Genomic DNA, 20,137 nt, shown 5'->3' on the forward strand with positions numbered 1-20,137 from the left:
CTGTCGTCTTTGACCTTTCAGACCCAGGTAAATTACTTTCTTATTGGAGAAACATACTAAGCACCTGGGAAAACTCTGAAGTATAATTTTAATAGAGATAATGCCACCTGACAGAAATCTGGCGTATCTTGAATTTTGTAGAATCTGTAATGAAAATATGGATCAAACTGTTATTCATAGGTGCTCAAGGCAAGATGTGAATAGAACATAACACCAGAGGGGCACTCTCTCCCAAAATCGTGTAATAGAGGATACCTTCATTATTTCTAACTTTTTATTTGAATATTACCGTATTATCAATGCAAAATATTAAACGCTGTGCCTGATCCATTCCATTACAGATGCAATTTTATTTTGTCAGTAGAACAAAAAGTATATTATTGCATTATTACATTTGTACATGTAAGGAGACGGGGGACCCATGTGACTCATTGCTAGAAATAATAGAGCCTGCACCATTAATGTTAAAATCGCTATTGCTATCGTTCAAAATTAGTTCCATATTACAAAGATAATCATGCATCATATCCGTCTGACTATTCATATCATACCTCTTCAATGGCTCTAATGAGATCTGCTTTGGGTGGAGCACCAAGAGGAATACACTTGTGTCCACAGAGCTTTAAAGAGGTGTAAAAGTTGCTTGCTGCAGATTGCTGTTTCTTGGACAAGGCTTCCATATGGTCATGCATCAGTTCATACAAATACAATGCCAGCTTGGGTCCATGCTATAGTTAATCAGAACCAAAAGATCCACACCTTTAAAATCTGTTTCATTGTTTTTGTTTTAAGACATTCATATTTCAGTAGGTAATATAATTTAGACAATTTACAAATATCAATGTACTGTAGTGGAGTTGTGTTAAAAATATGAGTATTCACCTTCACAAACAAAATCTCATTATTTTACATCAAATAATAGAATAAGTTATGGTATAACATTACATGGCTCAGCTGCCATGCTTCAGCACAACATCTTGCATTTATCTGGCAAACGTACACGGAATCTGCCTTACCTCCAAAGCTTGACCAAGACATTCTCTCAGAATCTCCTGATGGTTTGGTTCATAAGCTATTTCCAAAGCCATTTTCCTTTCCTCTAGCGAGCGGGCGGGACACAGAATGTGAACAAGCAATCGACCCAACTGGGACCGGAATGTCTCTCTGCAGGACCAGAGCATGCGCTTCCACTGCTGTCGTGGAGGGCTGTTTCTACCCGCTTCCTAAAACGATTCATATCAATAAATTACAGTGAGCAAGATGGCGACAATTTTCCAAGAAGCTTAAATCAAATTGAATAATACCCAAAGAATTATACCTAAATAATACCATGCAGTATGCTCTACAAATGAAATACGTTTTACAGGCAGTTTGCTCGCAGAAGGCAAAGTCTGCAGATTTCCACACACCAGCCAAACACGTCTGCCAATGTCGCATTTTCAGGAGAGTAAAACATCGCAATGCACTTCAATAAAACATTAGTAAAAAAAAAATTGAGACAGAGCTGCAAAAACGTTCATTAGTACAAATCACCAAAATTTTGGTTAAGGAAGTAGACTTTAAGGATCCCGAAACGGGTGTAATTAGTACCCCAGGTGGCTCTTTGTGTGGGCCAGACCTTGCTGGCTGATAGGGATCCACTAGTTCAGCCATTCACACAATTGTCTTTGAGAGGACTGATACTTCAATCCTAGTGTCATCATCAAGTCCTGTGTTAGAGCATTAACTCACTAACGAGTGAACCCGCATGCACTTTGCAACTCACGCTCAACCTTACATGAGGGAGGGTTCATATTGGAACATAGTAAGTCTTTCAAAATGTTTTTACATCTGTTCCAATCGGCTTTGAGTATCTCTGGAGACACAACGCAGAGCCCATTCTGCCTCAGTGGACGCACATCAGGTACAGCAGGTCAGCTCACTTGGCTCTCCACATCTAGAAATAGTACGTGCAGATGCCAGAAGGCAGTCCGGCCAGGTCAAGCTTAACGTTGTTGATGAAGATAAAAAGCATAATTGGATCAAGTAAGCCTTCCCATGAGATTCATGCGTAATAAATGACATTCAAATCCTTTGGCAAAGTCCTGTATAGAGTAACAACTCACCAGATATGCAGCATACCAATGTGGGATCCAAAATTCTATCCACATTGCAACAATAATTTCTGAACTAAATTACCATTTCAACATTAAGAATCAAATCACTCACCAAGGATATTTTAATTCCTTCAATCATCAATTTTAGCATTTCTTTCTGGAATATCTTTACGTTGTTGTTGGGTAGTTCTGATGCACCTTCCTCAAATCCTTCTCCCTCAGGGACCACACTCTGATGTGAATATTCAGATGTGCTCAATAAATCCAGAAAGTCAGAGTCAAGCTCTAAATAAGTAAAAGAATGACACATTTCAACACATATAGCCAGATTTAAAAATATATAGTTTTAAGTAAGCAATGAATAGCACAGTGTAATTGTATGTTTACACTGCCTTGGCTATTGAAGCATTTAACCTATTTTGGCAACAATATTTGGCTGACAATTCAAGCACACAAATGATGCCTGGAGTTACCAAACAAAACCCACAGGCAGTTTTTAGGAGATTCACTGTGTCCTCAGAGACTTTGATTTTCCTATTTCATTCATAATTAAAAATTAAAACATTCTACAAGGGAACATACTGCTCTTGATGTTAGTTTTGAAATTACTTGTCTCTTCTCTGAAAACAATACATATTTAAGTATTGCTTTTTAAAAATTGTTTCTACTTAACTGAATAGAAAAATGGGACATTTGGTCACCAAGTGCAGGTTGTGAAAATAAATCCAGTCTAGAAGGCTATCAGTTAGAAACTTTAAACCATTTCACCCAATTTTACCCCTTTTACCATTTAACCACAATTGCTCCAAACCTGCAGGTGCACCAACTGACAATGTATTGTTGTGGCATTCATTGTCAATTGAGTAATTCAGATAACAGCAGGGTACCAGTCTGTAAACTCACATTTAAGAATTAATCTTTGTAGTTTTTCCCAAAGGACCTGCATTCTTTTATTGAAATAGTTATTTTCATAGCTGATGGAAAGTAATAAATGACAGCCTAGAATTTAGATATTCACACTAAACACTCCCCTGCCCACCAAGTCCTTCCTTCATTCAAGTTGATGTACAAAGAGACCTTCCTTGCAGGGTGGTACTATGGTGCAGCGGTTGAGTTGCTGCCTTACAGTGCCAGAGACCCAGGTTCAATCCTGACTATGTACATTTTTCCTGTGATGGCGTAGGTTTTCTCTGGGTGCTCCGGTTTACTCCCAAAATCCAGTTGTGCAGATTTGTAGATTAATTAGCTTCTATATATCGTCCCTAGGATGTTGGATAGAACAAGTGTGCAGGTGAATGTCAGTCGGCGTGGATTCGGTGCGCCGAAAGGCCCATTTTCCATGCTGTATCTTTAAACTAAACTCCACAACACTTCTCAGGACAGGGTTTTCTGGATACAAATCCCATCACATGACAGGATTAAATCAGGACATGGCTTCAGAAATGCAGCTGGCCAATATGCATAGCTGTCAAAAAAGTCAATAGGAATGTTTCTGGCATTTCAAACACATTTCTAAATATTTAGATTGCATCCTAAATATTTTACACAGTCACTCCTATCATGATTGGGCTAATTTGGACCTGCTTGATCTACCAATTTTTTTCCCTTTGAAAATCACATTTAACAGTATTTCTACCATTTCTGTTAAATTTAAAGTAGGACTGTCAATTATTATAATTGCACAAGTGCAATCATGTTAATGGTAACAAATCGCCTTTAATATGGTTGCGTTACAGATATAAATAGAGAATAAATGAAAAGTGAATTTGAGTAAAGTGAAGTCAATAGTGTGCTTGATTGAGAAGCCCTGCATGATGGGATAACTTTACAATAAAGTCTGGCTACTTTGGTAAGAAACTTGGCATCTGTGTACTCAAATAAGAATAAGCTATGTAAGTGGAGTAAATGGTAACTCAGTCACCTACCTTGGTAGATCAACCTGTTAACAGATAAAATGGTGAGTCTCTGTAGTCTCTGTACAAACTCTGTCTCAGTTGCTCTCATTGCGTTTTCATGGCTCATTCTCCTTTGCATTAGAATAGAGAGTTCATCGCTAGCCATTGACCGCATCTTCATCAACAAAGCATCAGATGGAGCAGCTGAAAACCTGTGAGAACCTAGCAATAAGAATCCATGTTAAATCCAGCTTCAGTAAAGTTTATGAACTGACTACTTTTTATTTACAATCACGCTGAAGATTATCTCAAGATTATACATTTTACTTCTTTTAGAGACACTATTAAGCTCAAGCAACAATAAACCAAACTCCGTCAAGCTGGGAAAGCATGAGGCACATAAGAGCAAAGAAAGATTTGTTTTGGTAGCACATGATTTCAACCATCACTATCACACATGCTTCTGATGATGTCACATTTAAAATGATCTTACCTGCCAGATTGATAAGGTTTGTAAATGTTTTCACAGATGTTTTTGTAAATATTAACAAATTAACTGTCTGCAGCTGAAAGGAGTACTAGATTTACAATAGTGAAAGGCAAAAAGCCACATATACTGCCAAAACATCACTTTATGTAAATTGGTGAATAAATTATATCCAAAATAATTTCAAATGTAATAGTTTATCTCTACTCTATGACAGCATTGTTTTGGTTAGTATCTGTTGTAGCAGAACTGCAAACAAATCAGTGGCACTAAGGTGTATTCAAGCACTGATTTGAACTTAATACTGTAAACCTAAAAATACATAAGACTTTGCTGATATTCTATTTCTGAGCATTTCTAATTCCCATTTCGGAGTCTATCTACTTCATGCTGAAACATACTGGCAATTTAAAACAATGTCTTCAAAGGTCTGGTAGGTTTACAGTATCAGAGGTGATTTTTTTTACATCGACAATGCATACTTTGCAGTCTGCTGTTGACAGAAAACATTTCTGAATGAAATGGTTTTCCAGGATCTGAATTCAGAAGTCCATTACTACACCTGCTTCTGAAGGGAAAGAATAAGATATGGATCCAGTTGGGAGTGGCAAGGATGACTCCTGATGCACTAGGTTCAAGCTATAGGCCATTGGAAGGTGACCATACGAGGAGAAATGTTGTCTTGGTAGCCGTGGAATAATGGAATCTTTCAATGCAATTGAACCTTGTTGTAAATAAACAAAATATAGAGATATATGCAGGGGAGAGTGAAACAATGGCTAAAATGGTACTGCCTGCAAAGGATTACATTAGTTTGCAAAACCCACATCCAGCTAAACATTTCCCAACTAAGTTCTGAAGTCATTTCTCAAATTAATAATTGATTGTTTTCCTCAAAAATTCAGAAAACAATTAAAGAGTTAAATAAAATTGTTCAACCTATGTTTACATACATAGCAAACAATAGGCCCAGCAATGTTCATAAAGAGTTAAACAAATATTCTTTCACCTGTCTGTGTGTGTGTGAATGTAATACAAAGAACAAATTTATACTCAATGAGTCACCCTAAGACTTTGAAAATATTGCAGGCCCTCCCTTTTAAAGTGTTTGCCCGCAGCTTTATTGTGAACATATCGTTCCTTCCACCATTCAAGACCAGCTATGAATACATTCCTCTAAGAGAGGAAAGGAAAATAAAAACATTGAAATAAGTAGCAGCTACTATAATTTGGAGAATGTGAGACAAGATAAAGGTGATTTTGTTCAGTGCAAAACAAGATAATTGTAGATTAATTCTGTCGCTCCCATCAACCTGCAGCCTCTTAAACTATGCAATCCAGAGATGACAAACAGCATCCATTTTCATGGAGACAAGAAACTGGAGATGCTGGAATCTTGAGCAAAAAGACCCAGCGGTCCAAACAACCTCTGTGGATACAACGGACAGACATTTTGCGTCAGGACCCTTCTTCAGACTGACCCGTCTGAAGTAAGGTCCTGAATTGCTGCATATTCTAGCATTTTTTTCCTGTCTCTGAACATTCTCTCTTTGGCATTATGCTGTCCCAATCTATACACTGGTTTTCTAACTTCAAACTGCATTATTCCAATAGAAACTCTGATTTTTCTAACCACCCCCCCCCCCCCCCCCACCCAACTAGACAGATCCACTATCCTGAATCTCACACCGATTTCGAATCACACAATCCCAATCACCATTCTGATTTTTTAACTTCAAATTAGTCCGATTTTCTAACTGAATTGCCAAATCTACTCTCTGATCTAACTTTGAATTACATAGTCCCAGTTTATACACTGGTTATGAATTGCATCATTTATTATTTCCCCAACCCTAAATTACCCCCATCTCAGTCTACATCTTACATTTTTGATTCCCAAGAAAAAAGAATAACACTGTGGGAGCAGTGCCTTTATCTGAGCATTTATTTTTGAGCTAGTCCTTAGCTACTGTCCTAGATACAGTGCCCTCCATAGTGTTTGGGACAAAGACCCATCATTTATTTATTTGCCTCTGTACTCCACAATTTGAGATTTGTAATAGAAAAAAAATCACATGTGGTTAAAGTGCACATTGTCAGATTTTAATAAAGGCCATTTTTATACATTTTGGTTTCACCATGTAGAAATTACAGCAGTGTTTACACATAGTCCCCCCATTTCAGGGCACCATAATGTTTGGGACACAGCAATGTCATGTAAATGAAAGTAGTCATGTTTATTATTTTGTTGCATATCCTTTGCACGCAATGACTGCTTAAAGCCTGCGATTCATGGACATCATCAGTTGCTGGGTGTCAAATTTTCTAGCTTTGAAAAACTCCTTTGTTGCTTTAACTGTATGTTTGGGATCATTGTCTTGCTGTAGAATGAATCGTCGGCCAATGAGTTTTGAGGCATTTGTTTGAACTTGAGCAGATAGGATGTGCCTTTACCCTTCAGAATTCATTATGCTACTACCATCAGCAGTTGCATCATCAATGAATATAAGTGAGCTAGTAACTTCAGCAGCCATACATGCCCAGGCCATAACACCTCACCACCTTGTTTCACAGATGAGGTGGTATGCTTTGGATCTTCTCTCCTTTATACTTTGCTCTTGCCATCAATCTTTGTCTCATCTGTCCACAAGACCTTTTTCCAGAACTGTGGTTGCCCTTTTAAGTACTTGGCAAACTGTAACCTGGTAATCCTATTTTTGCGCTAACCAATGGTTTGCATCTTGCAGTGTAGCCTCTGTATTTAGAAACATAGAAAATAGGTGCAGGAGTAGGCCATTCGGCCCTTCGAGCCTGCACCGCCATTCAATATGATCATGGCTGATCATTTCTGTTCATTAAGTCTTCTGCGGACAGTGGTCATTGACAAATCCACACCAGACTCCTGAAGAGTGTTTCTGGTCTGTCCGACAGGTGTTTGGGGATATTTCTTTATTACAGAGAGAATTCTTCTATCATCAGATGTGGAGGTCGTCCTTGGCCTGTCAGTCCCTTTGTGATTAGTAAGCTCACCAGTGCTCTCTTTCTTCTTAATGATGTTCCAAACAGTTGATTTTGGTAAGCCGAAGGTTTGGCTGATGTCTCTTACAGTTTTATTCTTGTTTCTCAGTCTCATAATGGCTTCTTTGACTTTCATTGACACAACTTTGGTCCTCATGTTGATAAACAGCAATACAAGTTTCCAAAGGTGATGGACAGACTGGAGGAAAGACTAGGTGCTGAGAGCTCTCTTATACCTGCATTAAGGAGGCATTTAAACACACCTGAGCAACTACAAATACAAAGCCATGTGTCCCGAATAATATGGTGCCCCGAAATGGGGGTATTATGTATAAACATTGCTGTAATTTCTACATGGTGAAACCAACATGTATAAAAATGGCACTAATTAAAATCTGACAATGTGCACTTTTAACCACATGTGATTTTTTCTATTACAAATCTCAAATTATGGAGTACAGAGGCAAATAAATAAATGATGGGTCTTTGTTTCAAACATTATGGAGGGCACTGCAGCATAGATTCGGGGTCATTGCCATTCTGAATGTCATTTAGGAGCCACAGGAACCTGCAAATAACAGTGTGGACCACCCATTGATTGCAGTTTCTTTTAATTTGTGTTTGGGTTCCGTATTAGTCACTAAGAGCTCCTTTCATTTAAAAACACAAATGACTAAGAGCAATTGTATTTTAAATTCTGTTTATTCACACCCATGAATGAAAGAACCACAGCACAATCACAACCAACTATTTCAAGCTTTACTGTATGGGCTCTAGTTTTAGAAATTGAATGCTTACACATTTTCTTACCAAACTGCAATTATTTACACTTAAATAAGTCTACAAACTCAATAACTATTTCTGTGTATTTGTAACACCCCAACCCTGAGAGACTGGTCATAACATATATCACTTTAGATTTCTTTGAAATAAAATGACATATACTTTGCAGAATTATAAGCAAATTAGCCCAATGCCGCTTGAAAGGTTACTATGCTTCACTCCACACATTTACACAAAGGGGCTGATTAGAATTCATCATAACACACCGATAAAACCAAAAATTGCAAAACTATATTGAAATTGCCACAAATCACATACAATTCTAACTGTGTAAACACCTTGCTCAATAGTCATTTAGTCCAGTTACCTATAAAGCAGCCAGTTGAAAATTGAAACACTCACCAGCAATACTCTTCCTCTTCTGATGAATGGCATGATGCTGAGTTGCAGGTAAATGGAAGGAGCTACTCATATTTTGTGCATCCTGAGTAGCTGTGGTTTTGATAAATTCAATTGCACTCTGAAGCACCCGGAACTGTAGGACAATGGCCATTTCTACACAAGAACAGACACTGATTACATTTACACCACAGACACTGCCTGAGATGTCACTTTAAGAAAGGAGAACTTTCATTAAACTCTCTCTATTTTTTCTATTTCAAAACAAAATTTGCCATGTGGTGAACAGTAAAGATGAAAACTTGAAAAAGATATCAATGATCAGGTGGGCAAGAAAGTGGCAACTGGAATTTAGTCAGAAGCGGTGTGAAGAAATTCATTTCGGAAGCAAAGTAAAGAAAACACATTAGTTCCTTTACCGTGTGCATTTAGAAACAAAGAGGAATAGAGGAACTTGAATTGTACAGACACACATCCCTGAAAGTAGCAGGACAATGAACACTTGAGGTGTTGTAAACCACCAGGCTAGAGAGCAAGAACTAGATTTTTGTTTTGGTTAATGTGTATTAGGGCCAAATGACCCATTCTCTGCCATCCCATAAAATTCTTTGATTTTATAATTAGCCATGATCTAACTGCACGATGAATGGCTTAATTGACTAAATGGTTTCCTCCAGTTCCTACATTTCCAGAAACCCTGCATCTCTCCCCATGTTTGTTTTCTGCACCTGGCTGTGGTAAAGGAGAAAAAAGGGGTTGGGGTGAAGAGGTATTGTCAAAGTTAATTTCCAGAATTTTATCTATAATGCTGTTGATTAGAAAATTCTGAATTCAGTCTCCATGTGCTTGTGCCCAAATATTTAAACCCATCTGTTATGACTTCCCAAAGTCAATGGCACTTCTTTTGCACACACCAGCAGTGGCAGTATAAACTCCACTCTTAGTGTAGGTTCCTGATGCATAAGACTAATTATTTGATGTAGTTATCGCAGGAGAAACACATGCTTCCCTTAGGAATCATTCTGGTTGTGGAAAAAATATATATTTTTCCGAATTCTTCACACTTGGTTAACGTGTCTGGGTTGCTATATGAAACGTTGCTGTGACTGCCAAATTTCCAGCAGGAATCCAGATCTTAGTTTGAAACTTTACTATCTTACAGGCACTTTTTTAAAGCTAGTGCACTGTAACATAATGTTTACATTTTAAAGCACTCCCTTTTCCCAACAGCAGATTCATGGACATGGTCTTTCATTGATCCACAATGGTGCTGTTAGGTTTAAAGAGCTGTTCAGCAAAATGAAAGTGAGGAGATGGATCATTTAAGGTGCTGCACTCCACATGGCTATAGACAGACATCTGAGCATTAGAGAAAGTTCGGCGTTTTTTGGTCTTGCAAGAACAAAATGAGCCAAAAGGCCACAGCTGTGTTAATAAATTTCAATGATTCTACGACAGATTTCTGAAGTGCTGAAAGTACAGCATCTATGGCTCAAAATTATGGCACCATATTCCTATTTCCAGTGTGAGTAAAATATTCCACAACAGGTAGGTATCCAGGAATGTTATTTATTGGACTTTCAGGAGGTATTCAGAGGTCCAAAAATGAGCACATATGGAATTTGAAATAAACCACTGACACAGACAGGGAAAATGACAAGCAAAAGAAAATAAGCAAAATAAATATGTACTCTAACTGTAAGGATGTAGAAAGGTGACCCAGGACTTCAACTTTTACAATATTTATACTTGACCTAGACAAAGAAATGGAGAACTGAACATTCATGTTCAAAGTCAGGTAATACATTCAAATGTTGAACTTTAAATGCCAGAAGAAAATTAAGGAGGAATAATTATAGATTGTCTGCTGCCCTTTTCCTGCTTTTATATTCTTAAATATAAGAAGATGCCTTAGGGATACTGACAGCCTAGAATACAAAGATTAAACATCAATACCTTAACAAAATATCTCAACTATTTGTTAATACATCCTTCATACTATCTTTTACCTACAAAATCTAAGCTTGATTTAGTTCTGGTTGAGTATTAGATCATAGTATTAACAAAGTTAAATGAAGGAAAAAATGACAATATTTTCATTTAAATGATTTGATTTGTAATAATTCAAAACTAACGAGAAATGAGCTTAGACAAAATGCTGGAGTAACTCAGCGGGTCAGGCAGCATCTCTGGAGAGAATGGATAGGTGACGGATCGAGTTGGGACAGTTTCTTCAGACTTTTCAGATGGAATGCTGCCTGACCCGCTGAGTTACTCCAGCATTTTATGTCTAACTTTGGGGTAAGCCAGCATCTGCAGATCCTTTTTATTACATTATTATAGAAATGAGCTTTCTAGCTACCACTCCTGCATGTTTCTTATAGAAACTTACAAAATTCTTAAGGGGTTGGACAGGCTAGATGCAGGAAGATTGTTCCCGATGTTGGGGAAGTCCAGAACAAGGGGTCACAGTTTAAGGATAAGGGGGAAATCTTTTAGGACCGAGATGAGAAAAAAAAATTTCACACAGAGAGTGGTGAATCTCTGGAATTCTCTGCCACAGAGGGTAGTTAAGGCCAGTTCACTGGCTATATTTAAGAGGGAGTTAGATGTGGCCCTTGTGGCTAAAGGGATCAGGGGGTATGGAGAGAAGGCAGGTACCGGATACCGAGTTGGATGATCAGCCATGATCATATTGAATGGTGGTGCAGGCTCGAAGGGCCGAATGGCCTTCTCCTGAACCTATTTTCTATGTTTCTATGCTGATCCTTCACGTTGCTTCAACAACATTCCTAATTTCCTAGTTTGCAGCAATTCCTAAAATTATCAAACGTGAATTGGTTACAATAATCCTCTACTGTCCCTTTTTAAAAATTGTTCAAGGTCCAATTATAATTGAATAAACAGGTAGCTGGTTTGAATGGTGATCATTTGCGAAGAAAATGACAAACAAATTAAAATAACATTAATGTTTAAATTATTTGGTATTCTTAATGATTAACTTTTACCCTATGAAAGACTGTAATCAGTTTGAAAATTTTAAGGCGACCTTTAGTTTTTGTGTCCTTGCTGTTCTCCAGGTATCCAAGCAGTGATATTAAATCCTCTATTATGCGAAAATATGGTAAACCAGACGAGCTGCAGGAATGGATGGTAATTGCGACCAGCAGCTGCTGAATATCACACAACAGCAATCTGTACTCACTCAATGGAATGCTATAATGAAACAAAATCATTGAATTTAGCAAAACAATGCAATGCTAATGCAGGACTATTGCATACGATGCCATTCTACAAATATAAAACCAAAAAACAACCTCTATTAAAGACTTTTAAAGATGGCTGAGAAACGAGTGGGGCTGTTTAAGCCAGGACATTACTGAGAAATAGGGTCAAACTACAAGAATAACTTGTTTATATATTAAAGTAAAAAAATATTCCAGAACACATCATTGAGAAAAAATAGACAATGTCATTTGCATCACTCTTTAAGGATACCCAAAGCAAACAGCTATTTATGGATAGGGATGGAGTGAATCGGATTGCCTATTTGGATTGGAGAATCACAGTAAGAAGCTAAGATGAATTTTGCATTCAAAATGTCTGGCAAATGCTTCAATTTGGTCTCTGCCATTATGGAGGATGGAATGTCCTCCGGTCCGATTTTTTTCAAGAGCATAAGTAGCACATTTGGCCCCTTGTGCCTGCTCAGTGACTGAACAAAATTATTGTCAATGCTTTATCTCAGCAGCACTTTCCTGCACTTGCCCCATTTCCATTGATTTCCTCAATACTTAAGGAATTTTGTTCTGAATAAACTCAGCAACTGAGCTTTCACAACCTCTTGAGTGGAGAACTGCAAGGATTCACCACCCTCTGGGTGAAGATAATTCCTCTAGTTTGTGTCCTAAATGACCAACCCTTTGTTGCGAAACAATGGCCTATGATTCCTGTCACCCCAACCAAGAGAATCATCCCCATGGCTGCTACACTGTTGAGCCCATAAGAATAATATGCCAAGTCAGCTGATTACAGAATGCGGCATGATTGTCGCTCATGTCTAACATCACACACGCTTTCATAACAAGCAGCTACCTTAACTAAACAAGAAATGTACATTGAAAAATATATTGATTTAACATTTTCTACTTTCCCTCACATAAATTCGATCAGCATAAACTTTATTCTATGTGGCAGCTGGCCACATATTCCCCTCTCCTGCAAGCTTTTCTAAAGGATTACTTCCTTCATGACTCCCTGGCCTGCTCTTCCCTTCCCATGTCCCACGCCTCATCTTATGACACTCGTGACATCCCACGCAACTCCACGAGATGCAACACCTCTTTCATTACGAAAGTCACTTGACGTACTTTGGCTTTTGCACTATCACGGACTGGTTTACTTAGTGTAGTGGCCATTTGGCTTGTTTTGTGGGTCATTAATTATGGCACGTGTCTTTAAATTTTAGACTGCCCGTTGTATTGTGGGTGGGATTTATGACGTATTTTTGGCCGTGTTTACAGCTACGTTTCTTGCGCAGAAGCTTAGTGTTTAGTTTAGTTTGGAACCAGCATGGAGAAGGTTTACCCTTTGACCATGCGAAGTGTAACGGAGGCACGAGGAGTTTTCTAATGTTTAAAGCAATAAGCTGGAGTTCGATGAAGATTACAGTAACGAGTCGGAAGAAGTTTGGATGTACCTTATTGTTTTTCATCAACAATTTATTCATCAAAAGACTGCGTTTTGAAGACTTATCTATGAAGAAGCTCTGAAGGTCTCTGACGGTGAGCTCGCATGCGTAAAAAGACATTCCCCTTAACCATGCAGTCCATTTAGCGGCTAGAGGGAGTAATCTCTTGTACGATATAAAAATCTGCCACTACATTTAGAATAACTGATAATTTATTGTATATATATTGTTGTTGCGTCTAATGCGCATTTAAAGCTGCAGTAAGAAAGAACATCATTGTTCGAACTGATATCTGCTGCATATGACGAATAGACACTTTTGAACTCTTCCATTCCCAACTTTCGGGGATGGAAGATGGCTCTCCAGTTGGGGCAATGATTCAGTTGTACTTCATCCAATCTGGTGTCCTGCATTCTCCACATTTGAAAAAACCAAACACAGATTCTACAGAACATGCATTCAATCATAGAGTTGCCTGCTGCTTTAATTCTCCATCCTACTCCCACTCTCTGCCCGTGAACTCCTTATTGTTATCAGGCAACGGAATCATTCTATCACAACTAGAGAGCAGACTTGAACTACTATCTACCTCATTGGTGACCCTCGGACTATCATTGATTGAACTTTACTGGCTTTACCTTGCACTAAACGTTATTCCCCATCATCTATCTATACACTGCATATAGCTCGATTGTAATCATGTATTATCATTCCGTTGACTGGTTAGCACACAACAAAAGCTTCTCTCTGTACTTTGATACACGTGACAATAAACTAACCTAAACTAAATTAAAACTTCATAGTTCCAACAAGATCCAAATCAAGTTTCAGGAAAAACACCTAATTTTCCATCTGGTCCTGCAACCTTCAGGACTCTATTGAGAATGATCCAACTTTATATAATTCATTCTTTCTGTCAGTCTACATTTGAACAGGCCATTTCTGCCCACTATAAATGTTTTCTATTTGTATTGTCTGTTTTGCTGGGCATTTACCAGTCTATTAGCAACACAAATAAGCATAATCTGATTCTAACTGTTATAATAGACAATAGGTGCAGGAGTAGGCCATTCAGCCCTTTGAGCCAGCACCGCCAATGTGATCATGGCTGATCATCCCCAATCAGTACCCCGTTCCTGCCTTCTCCCCATATTCCCTGACTCTGCTATTTTTAAGAGCCCTATCTAGCTCTCTCTTGAAAGCATCCAGAGAACCTGCCTCCACCGCCCTCTGAGGAAGAGAATTTCACAGACTCACCACTCTCTGTGAGAAAAAGTGTTTCCTCATCTCTGTTCTAAATGGCTTACTCCTTATTCTGAAACTGTGGCCCCTGGTTCTGGACTCCTCCAACATAGGGAACATGTTTCCTGCCTCTACCGTGTCCAAGCCCTTAATAATCTTATATGTTTCTATGAGATACTCTCTCATCCTTCTAAGATTTAGAGTTACATTTACTAATTTGGTCTCAGGCTAGAGATACTCCCTTTGTGCTACTTATCCATCTTCCACCTTCTCAGCTGTTGAAAACTAACTTGTTTTCTCTGCCAGTTATGATGAAGAGTCTTGGACCTGAAACATTAAATGTTTCTTTTTTCCACAGCTGCTGCCAGACCTGAGTGTTTCCTACATTTTATTTTCCATTTCAGATTTCCTGCATTTGAAGTAATTTGATTTCCATGTGTTATTTGGCATGATATTAATTTTGTACAAACCAATGGAAGTTGTCCACAGTGTAAATGAAGAACTTTGTCAATATACAGCAGATAGTTATTCGAGACCTAGTTCAAATAGGTTTATCCATTGCACTGATTTTCAGAGATGGAAACAATCCCTTCGGCCCACCGAGTCCACGTCGACCATTGATCATCCATACACTAGTTCGACGTTATCCTGCTTTCCCATCCAAAACACTTGGGGGTAAAACACTTAGAGGCTAATTGACCTATAAACCTACGCGTCTTTGGTATGTGGGAGGAAATGGAAGGACTCAGAGGAAACCCACAGGGTCACAGGGAGAACACACAAACTCCGCACAGACAGCACCCATAGTGGCGATCGAACCCGGGTCTCTGGCGCTGTGAGATAGCAGCTCTACTGCTGCGCCACAGTGCCACCTCTTGCATTACATGTCACAGGCCCAGTCTTGCAGACGTGTCCTCCGGGACTCAGCCAGCTCAGTCAATGTCGATGAGGCATTCCAGGTACCTGTAAATACAGTGGCCTCCATAATGTTTGGGACAAAGACCAATCATTTATTAATTTGTTTCTGTACTCCACAATTTGAGATTTGTAACAGAAAAAATCTCATGTGGTTAAAGTGCACATTGTCAGATTTTATTAAAGTGTATTTTTATACATTTTGGTTTCACCAAATGTTGGTTTCATGTAGAAATTACAGCTGTGTTTATACATCGTCCCCCCATTTCAGGGCACTATAATGTTTGGGACACATGGCTTCACAGGTGTTTGTAGTTGCTCAGGTGTGTTTAAATGCCCCCTTAATGCAAGTATAAGAGGGCTCTCAGCACCTACAGTCTTTCCTCCAGTCTTTCCATCACCTTTGGAAACTTCTATTGCTGTTTATCAACATGAGGACCAAGTTGTGCCAATGCAAGTCAAATAAACCATTGTGAGACCGAGAAACAAGAATAAAACTGTTAGACATCAGACAAACATTAGGCTTACCAAAATCAACGGTTTGGAACATCATTAAGAAGAAAGAGAGCACTGGTAAGATTACTAATCGCAAAGGGATTATCGCAGGCCAAGGAAGACCTCCACATCTGATGACAGAAGAATTCTTTCTATAATAAAGAAAAATCCCCAAACACCTGTACAGCAGATCAGAAACACTCTTCAGGAGTCAGATGTGGATTTGTCAATGGCCACTGTCCTCAGAAGACTTCATGAACAGAAATACAGAGGCTACACTGCAAGATGCAAACCACTAGTTAGCCGCAAAAATAGGATGGCCAGGTTACAGTTTGCCAAGAAGTACTTAAAAGAGCAACCACAGTTTGGTGAGTGGGGGCGCTGCGAGTCGGCTGCCCTTCGACTTTTTTGTTTTTTTTGGTGTCCAAATGTTTGTTTTAATTTCTCTCGGTATGTCTTGTGTGGGCACTGGTAGGGAGGGAAAAAAGGGGGGAACTGCTTTCGGTCACCTCCTCGACAGAGAGGCGACTTTTTCCCATGTCGCCTCCCTCGCGGCCCAACAGCTTGGATTGGAGAGGCCTTTCCTGGAGTCTTTCCCAAGAGCTTCAGCAGCGGGCGCAGCGTGGACTTTTTCCATCACGGAGTGGGGGCGAACCCTTGCCGGGGGTTGCCAGAAAGGAGTGCTCTGATCGCTGGCCTGGTGACTTTGAAATCATGGGGCTGTGGTCTGCGGAGCGTCTAGCCACGGTTGTGGCGTGGACTTACCATCCGGAGACTGGGATCCCTTGCCGGGGATCGCTGGAGAAGAGCTCCGACCGCCGGCCTGCGGCCTATAACATCCTGAAGCCGCAGTTTCTGGGAAGAAAGTGCCAATTCGGGCACACCAAGCCGCGGAGTGTGTTCAACCGTCCCGACGTTGGAGTTTGGATCATCCCGACGAGAGGGCCTGTACATCGGGCTGTCCGTAGCGGCGACTGCGGAGGGTTCATGGCCCCGACCACGGTGAACAAGGGAGGAGGACTGGCTGAACTTAGCTGCCTTCCACCACAGTGAGGAATGCTGTGGTGGATGTTTGCGTTAAATCTTATTGTGTATTGTGTGTTCTTTTTAAGTGTATCGCTGCTGGCAAATTTATTTCACTGCACCTTCGGGTGCATGTGACAAATAAAATTGACTTCGATTTTGGAAAAGGGTCTTGTGGACAGATGATACGAAGATGAACTTATATCAGAGTGATGGCAAGAGCAAAGTATGAAGGAGAGAAGGAACTGCCCAAAGAGTAACACCTCATCTGTGACACATGGTGGTGAGGGTGCTATGGCCTGGGCATGTATGGCTGCTGAAGGTACTGGCTCACTTATCTTCATTGATGATACAACTGCTGATGGTAGAAGCATAATGAATTCTGAAGTATATAGACACATCCTATCTGCTCAAGTTCAAACAAATGCCACAAAACTAATTGGCCAGCGGTTCATTCTACAGCGACAATGATCCCAAACATACTGCTAAACCAACAAAGGAGTTTTTCAAACCAAAAAAATGGTAAATTCTTGAGTGGCCAAGTCAATCACCCGATCTGAACCCAATTGAGCATGCCTTTTATATGCTGAAGAGAAAACTGAAGGGTACTAGCCCCAAAACAAGCATGCTAAAGATGGCTGCAATACAGGCCTGGCAGAGCATCACCAGAGAAGACACCCAGCAATCGCAGACTTCAAGCAGTCATTGGATATGCAACAAAATACTAAACATGACTACTTTCATTTACATGGCATTGCTGTGCCCCAAACATTATGGTGGCCTGAAATGGGGGAACTATGTATAAACACTGCTGTAATTTCTACATGGTGAAACCAAAATATATTAAAATGGCCTTTATTAAAATCTGCCAATGTGCACTGTAACTATGTGATTTTTTTCTATTACAAATCTAAAATTTTGAAGTACAAAGGCAAATAAATAAATTATGGGTCTTTGTTCCAAACATTATGGAGGGCACTGTACTTGTTAGTATTTAAGTATTCCATATTTGTTTTTATTGTTATTAGTGTTTCTTCCAAGTAACATTCAACATAGAGTGGAAATGATTCATCAGTTTAGGCAGGGTTCTCGATTGTGAGTAGTCACGGCTTTGCTTAATTTAATGTTTGATATTACCTAGTCTGTGGCTGCAATACTGAGCAATCCCAGGCAACTCCTTTCCAATTCTCAACCACTGCACTGCCACTTCTGCCAGGTCAGTTCCTGTTATTGAGTCAGAACACAGATGGGGCTTTTGGAGATGTATATTTGAGATGTTGTTTGAAAGGCCCAATACAGATTATTCAAGATGGTGATAAGCTGTGAGACAGACCTTCCAATTAAGACGCACCACAATTTTTATGGAAAACTATGCAGGGACATACCCAAATCCTGCCAATGGTTCAATGTCCGAATAGAATAGAATAGAATAGAATACGTTTATTGTCATTGCACAACAACTGTACAACCAAATTCCATTGCATCTCCTTCGATACGTACAAGCAAGACACAGGAGAAAAGATTTAAAAAGAACAAAACACAACAGCCATTGACTCACATATACACAATATCAGTTAAAAAAAAAAGAATAAATAGGTATTAAAAATATTTTAAAAGAATATTGCGCATTATCTTGCACCCCAAATTATATTGTGCTTCCCCCAGTGTTCTTTGTTAGAGTTCTTTTATCGCACATGGGTAGAAACTTTTTTTTTTCCCGTTGTAATTTTAAAGTATCTGAGAGCTATGCTAAACAGTTTCAGAATTTTGCACTAAAGAGTTAATACAAACAATGGGGTGAGAAAAATTGGCAGTTTCTCTTCCCTTAAGAACAGATGGTGAACCAGATCGCAACTATCAGTGGTTTCATGGTTATCGTTACTGGTTTTAGCTTTCTACTCAAGATTTTGTACTTAACTGAAGTTCTCCAGTTGCCATGATGAGATTTAAAATTACTCTTATAATTTAGGAAATGCAGTTATGCCTTTCCACACAGCAAGGACCTTAGAAGTTGTAATGAGATAATGCCCAAATAATCTGTTTTAGCCACATTACGTAAGAGCAAATATTGGGCAGGAAACCTGTTAGTTTAACACCTGTATCTGTCGTAGGGGAATTTAAGAACTTTATTCACACTTCAAATAGAACATAACATTTGTTTCAAAATTAACAATGAAAATTGAGCTACGGCATTTGCAAAGGTTACAAGATAATTATAGAAATGTACTGTTTATTAAAACTAACCATAATAACTTCCTTACCCATTCTCTAGTCCATTAAGTGCTGCCAAGGTGTTGAATAAGACATACAGCAGGCCATTGTCGAGAAGTATATCAGCTAACTTGGGGCAGGCATTCAGAAACTGGAGTAAAACATACAATATATGGTGCACCAATGTATTTTCATATAGAGAGTTTTCAATAAGGCCCAACACAGGAATAATGCACCTTTTATGGAATGGGTCAATGTGAGCCATTGCCTCTGGATCTAACCTGTTCAGATTCAAAAACAAAAGACATCATCAGAGGAACAGTAAGATAAAACCAGCCAAATATGTATATTTATATATTTATAACCAAGACACAGATACTCCCAGGCTTTAATGCTCCTTAAGTAATCCAAAAATAGATTCTGAAGAGATGGTAAATACAATCGCCAGCTTCTTCTAAATATAAAAAAATATTTTTTGGAAAAGCATGAAGCAACCCATTTTTGGTATAGGTTTTGCCTTGCAGTTTCAACATGTTAATGCATCTATTTTCTTAGCAGATCTGCAAATTGTTACACTTGAGAAAAGATCCAATTGCACCTCTGCATTCAGCTGCAATGTGGTGATTCTGATATTTAATTTGCTTAGTCATCATACAGCGGCTTAAATTATTGAGACTTTCAAAAGTACCAACCGTTGGTACATGAGATGAGGAGATCAAGAATAAGCAGTCATGTGTCAGGACAACAACCTAGCCCATAACATCAGCCAGGCAAAATAATTGTTTTTGTCATAAGAAATGATGTGAATGCAATCCTATCCTCATCATCTTTGTTACTTCCTTCCATCCTATCCATCTTCACAGTCCGTTGCATCAGGAAGGCT

The 20,137-nt window shown here is 39.0% G+C and overlaps 1 protein-coding gene across 3 annotated transcripts in view; it reads right to left on the minus strand.

Moving 5' to 3' along the window:
• lyst (lysosomal trafficking regulator) overlaps window positions 1-20,137 on the minus strand; it is a 208,392-nt gene that overhangs the window by 43,518 nt on the left and 144,737 nt on the right. For 2 of the 3 annotated variants that reach the window (XM_055635156.1, XM_055635155.1), the window contains exons 26-33: window positions 19,305-19,535; window positions 11,728-11,894; window positions 8,682-8,834; window positions 5,041-5,202; window positions 4,022-4,213; window positions 2,209-2,381; window positions 1,017-1,223; window positions 552-728 (exon numbers count right to left, since the gene is read on the minus strand). In XM_055635156.1, coding sequence (XP_055491131.1) covers window positions 552-728; window positions 1,017-1,223; window positions 2,209-2,381; window positions 4,022-4,213; window positions 5,041-5,202; window positions 8,682-8,834; window positions 11,728-11,894; window positions 19,305-19,535 — 1,462 coding nt within the window. The remainder of the gene's footprint in view (window positions 1-551; window positions 729-1,016; window positions 1,224-2,208; window positions 2,382-4,021; window positions 4,214-5,040; window positions 5,203-8,681; window positions 8,835-11,727; window positions 11,895-19,304; window positions 19,536-20,137) is intronic. The other variant, XM_055635157.1, reaches the window with a different exon arrangement.

This window comes from Leucoraja erinacea, chromosome 5, assembly GCF_028641065.1.
Source record: "Leucoraja erinacea ecotype New England chromosome 5, Leri_hhj_1, whole genome shotgun sequence".
Lineage (NCBI taxonomy): Eukaryota > Metazoa > Chordata > Chondrichthyes > Rajiformes > Rajidae > Leucoraja > Leucoraja erinaceus.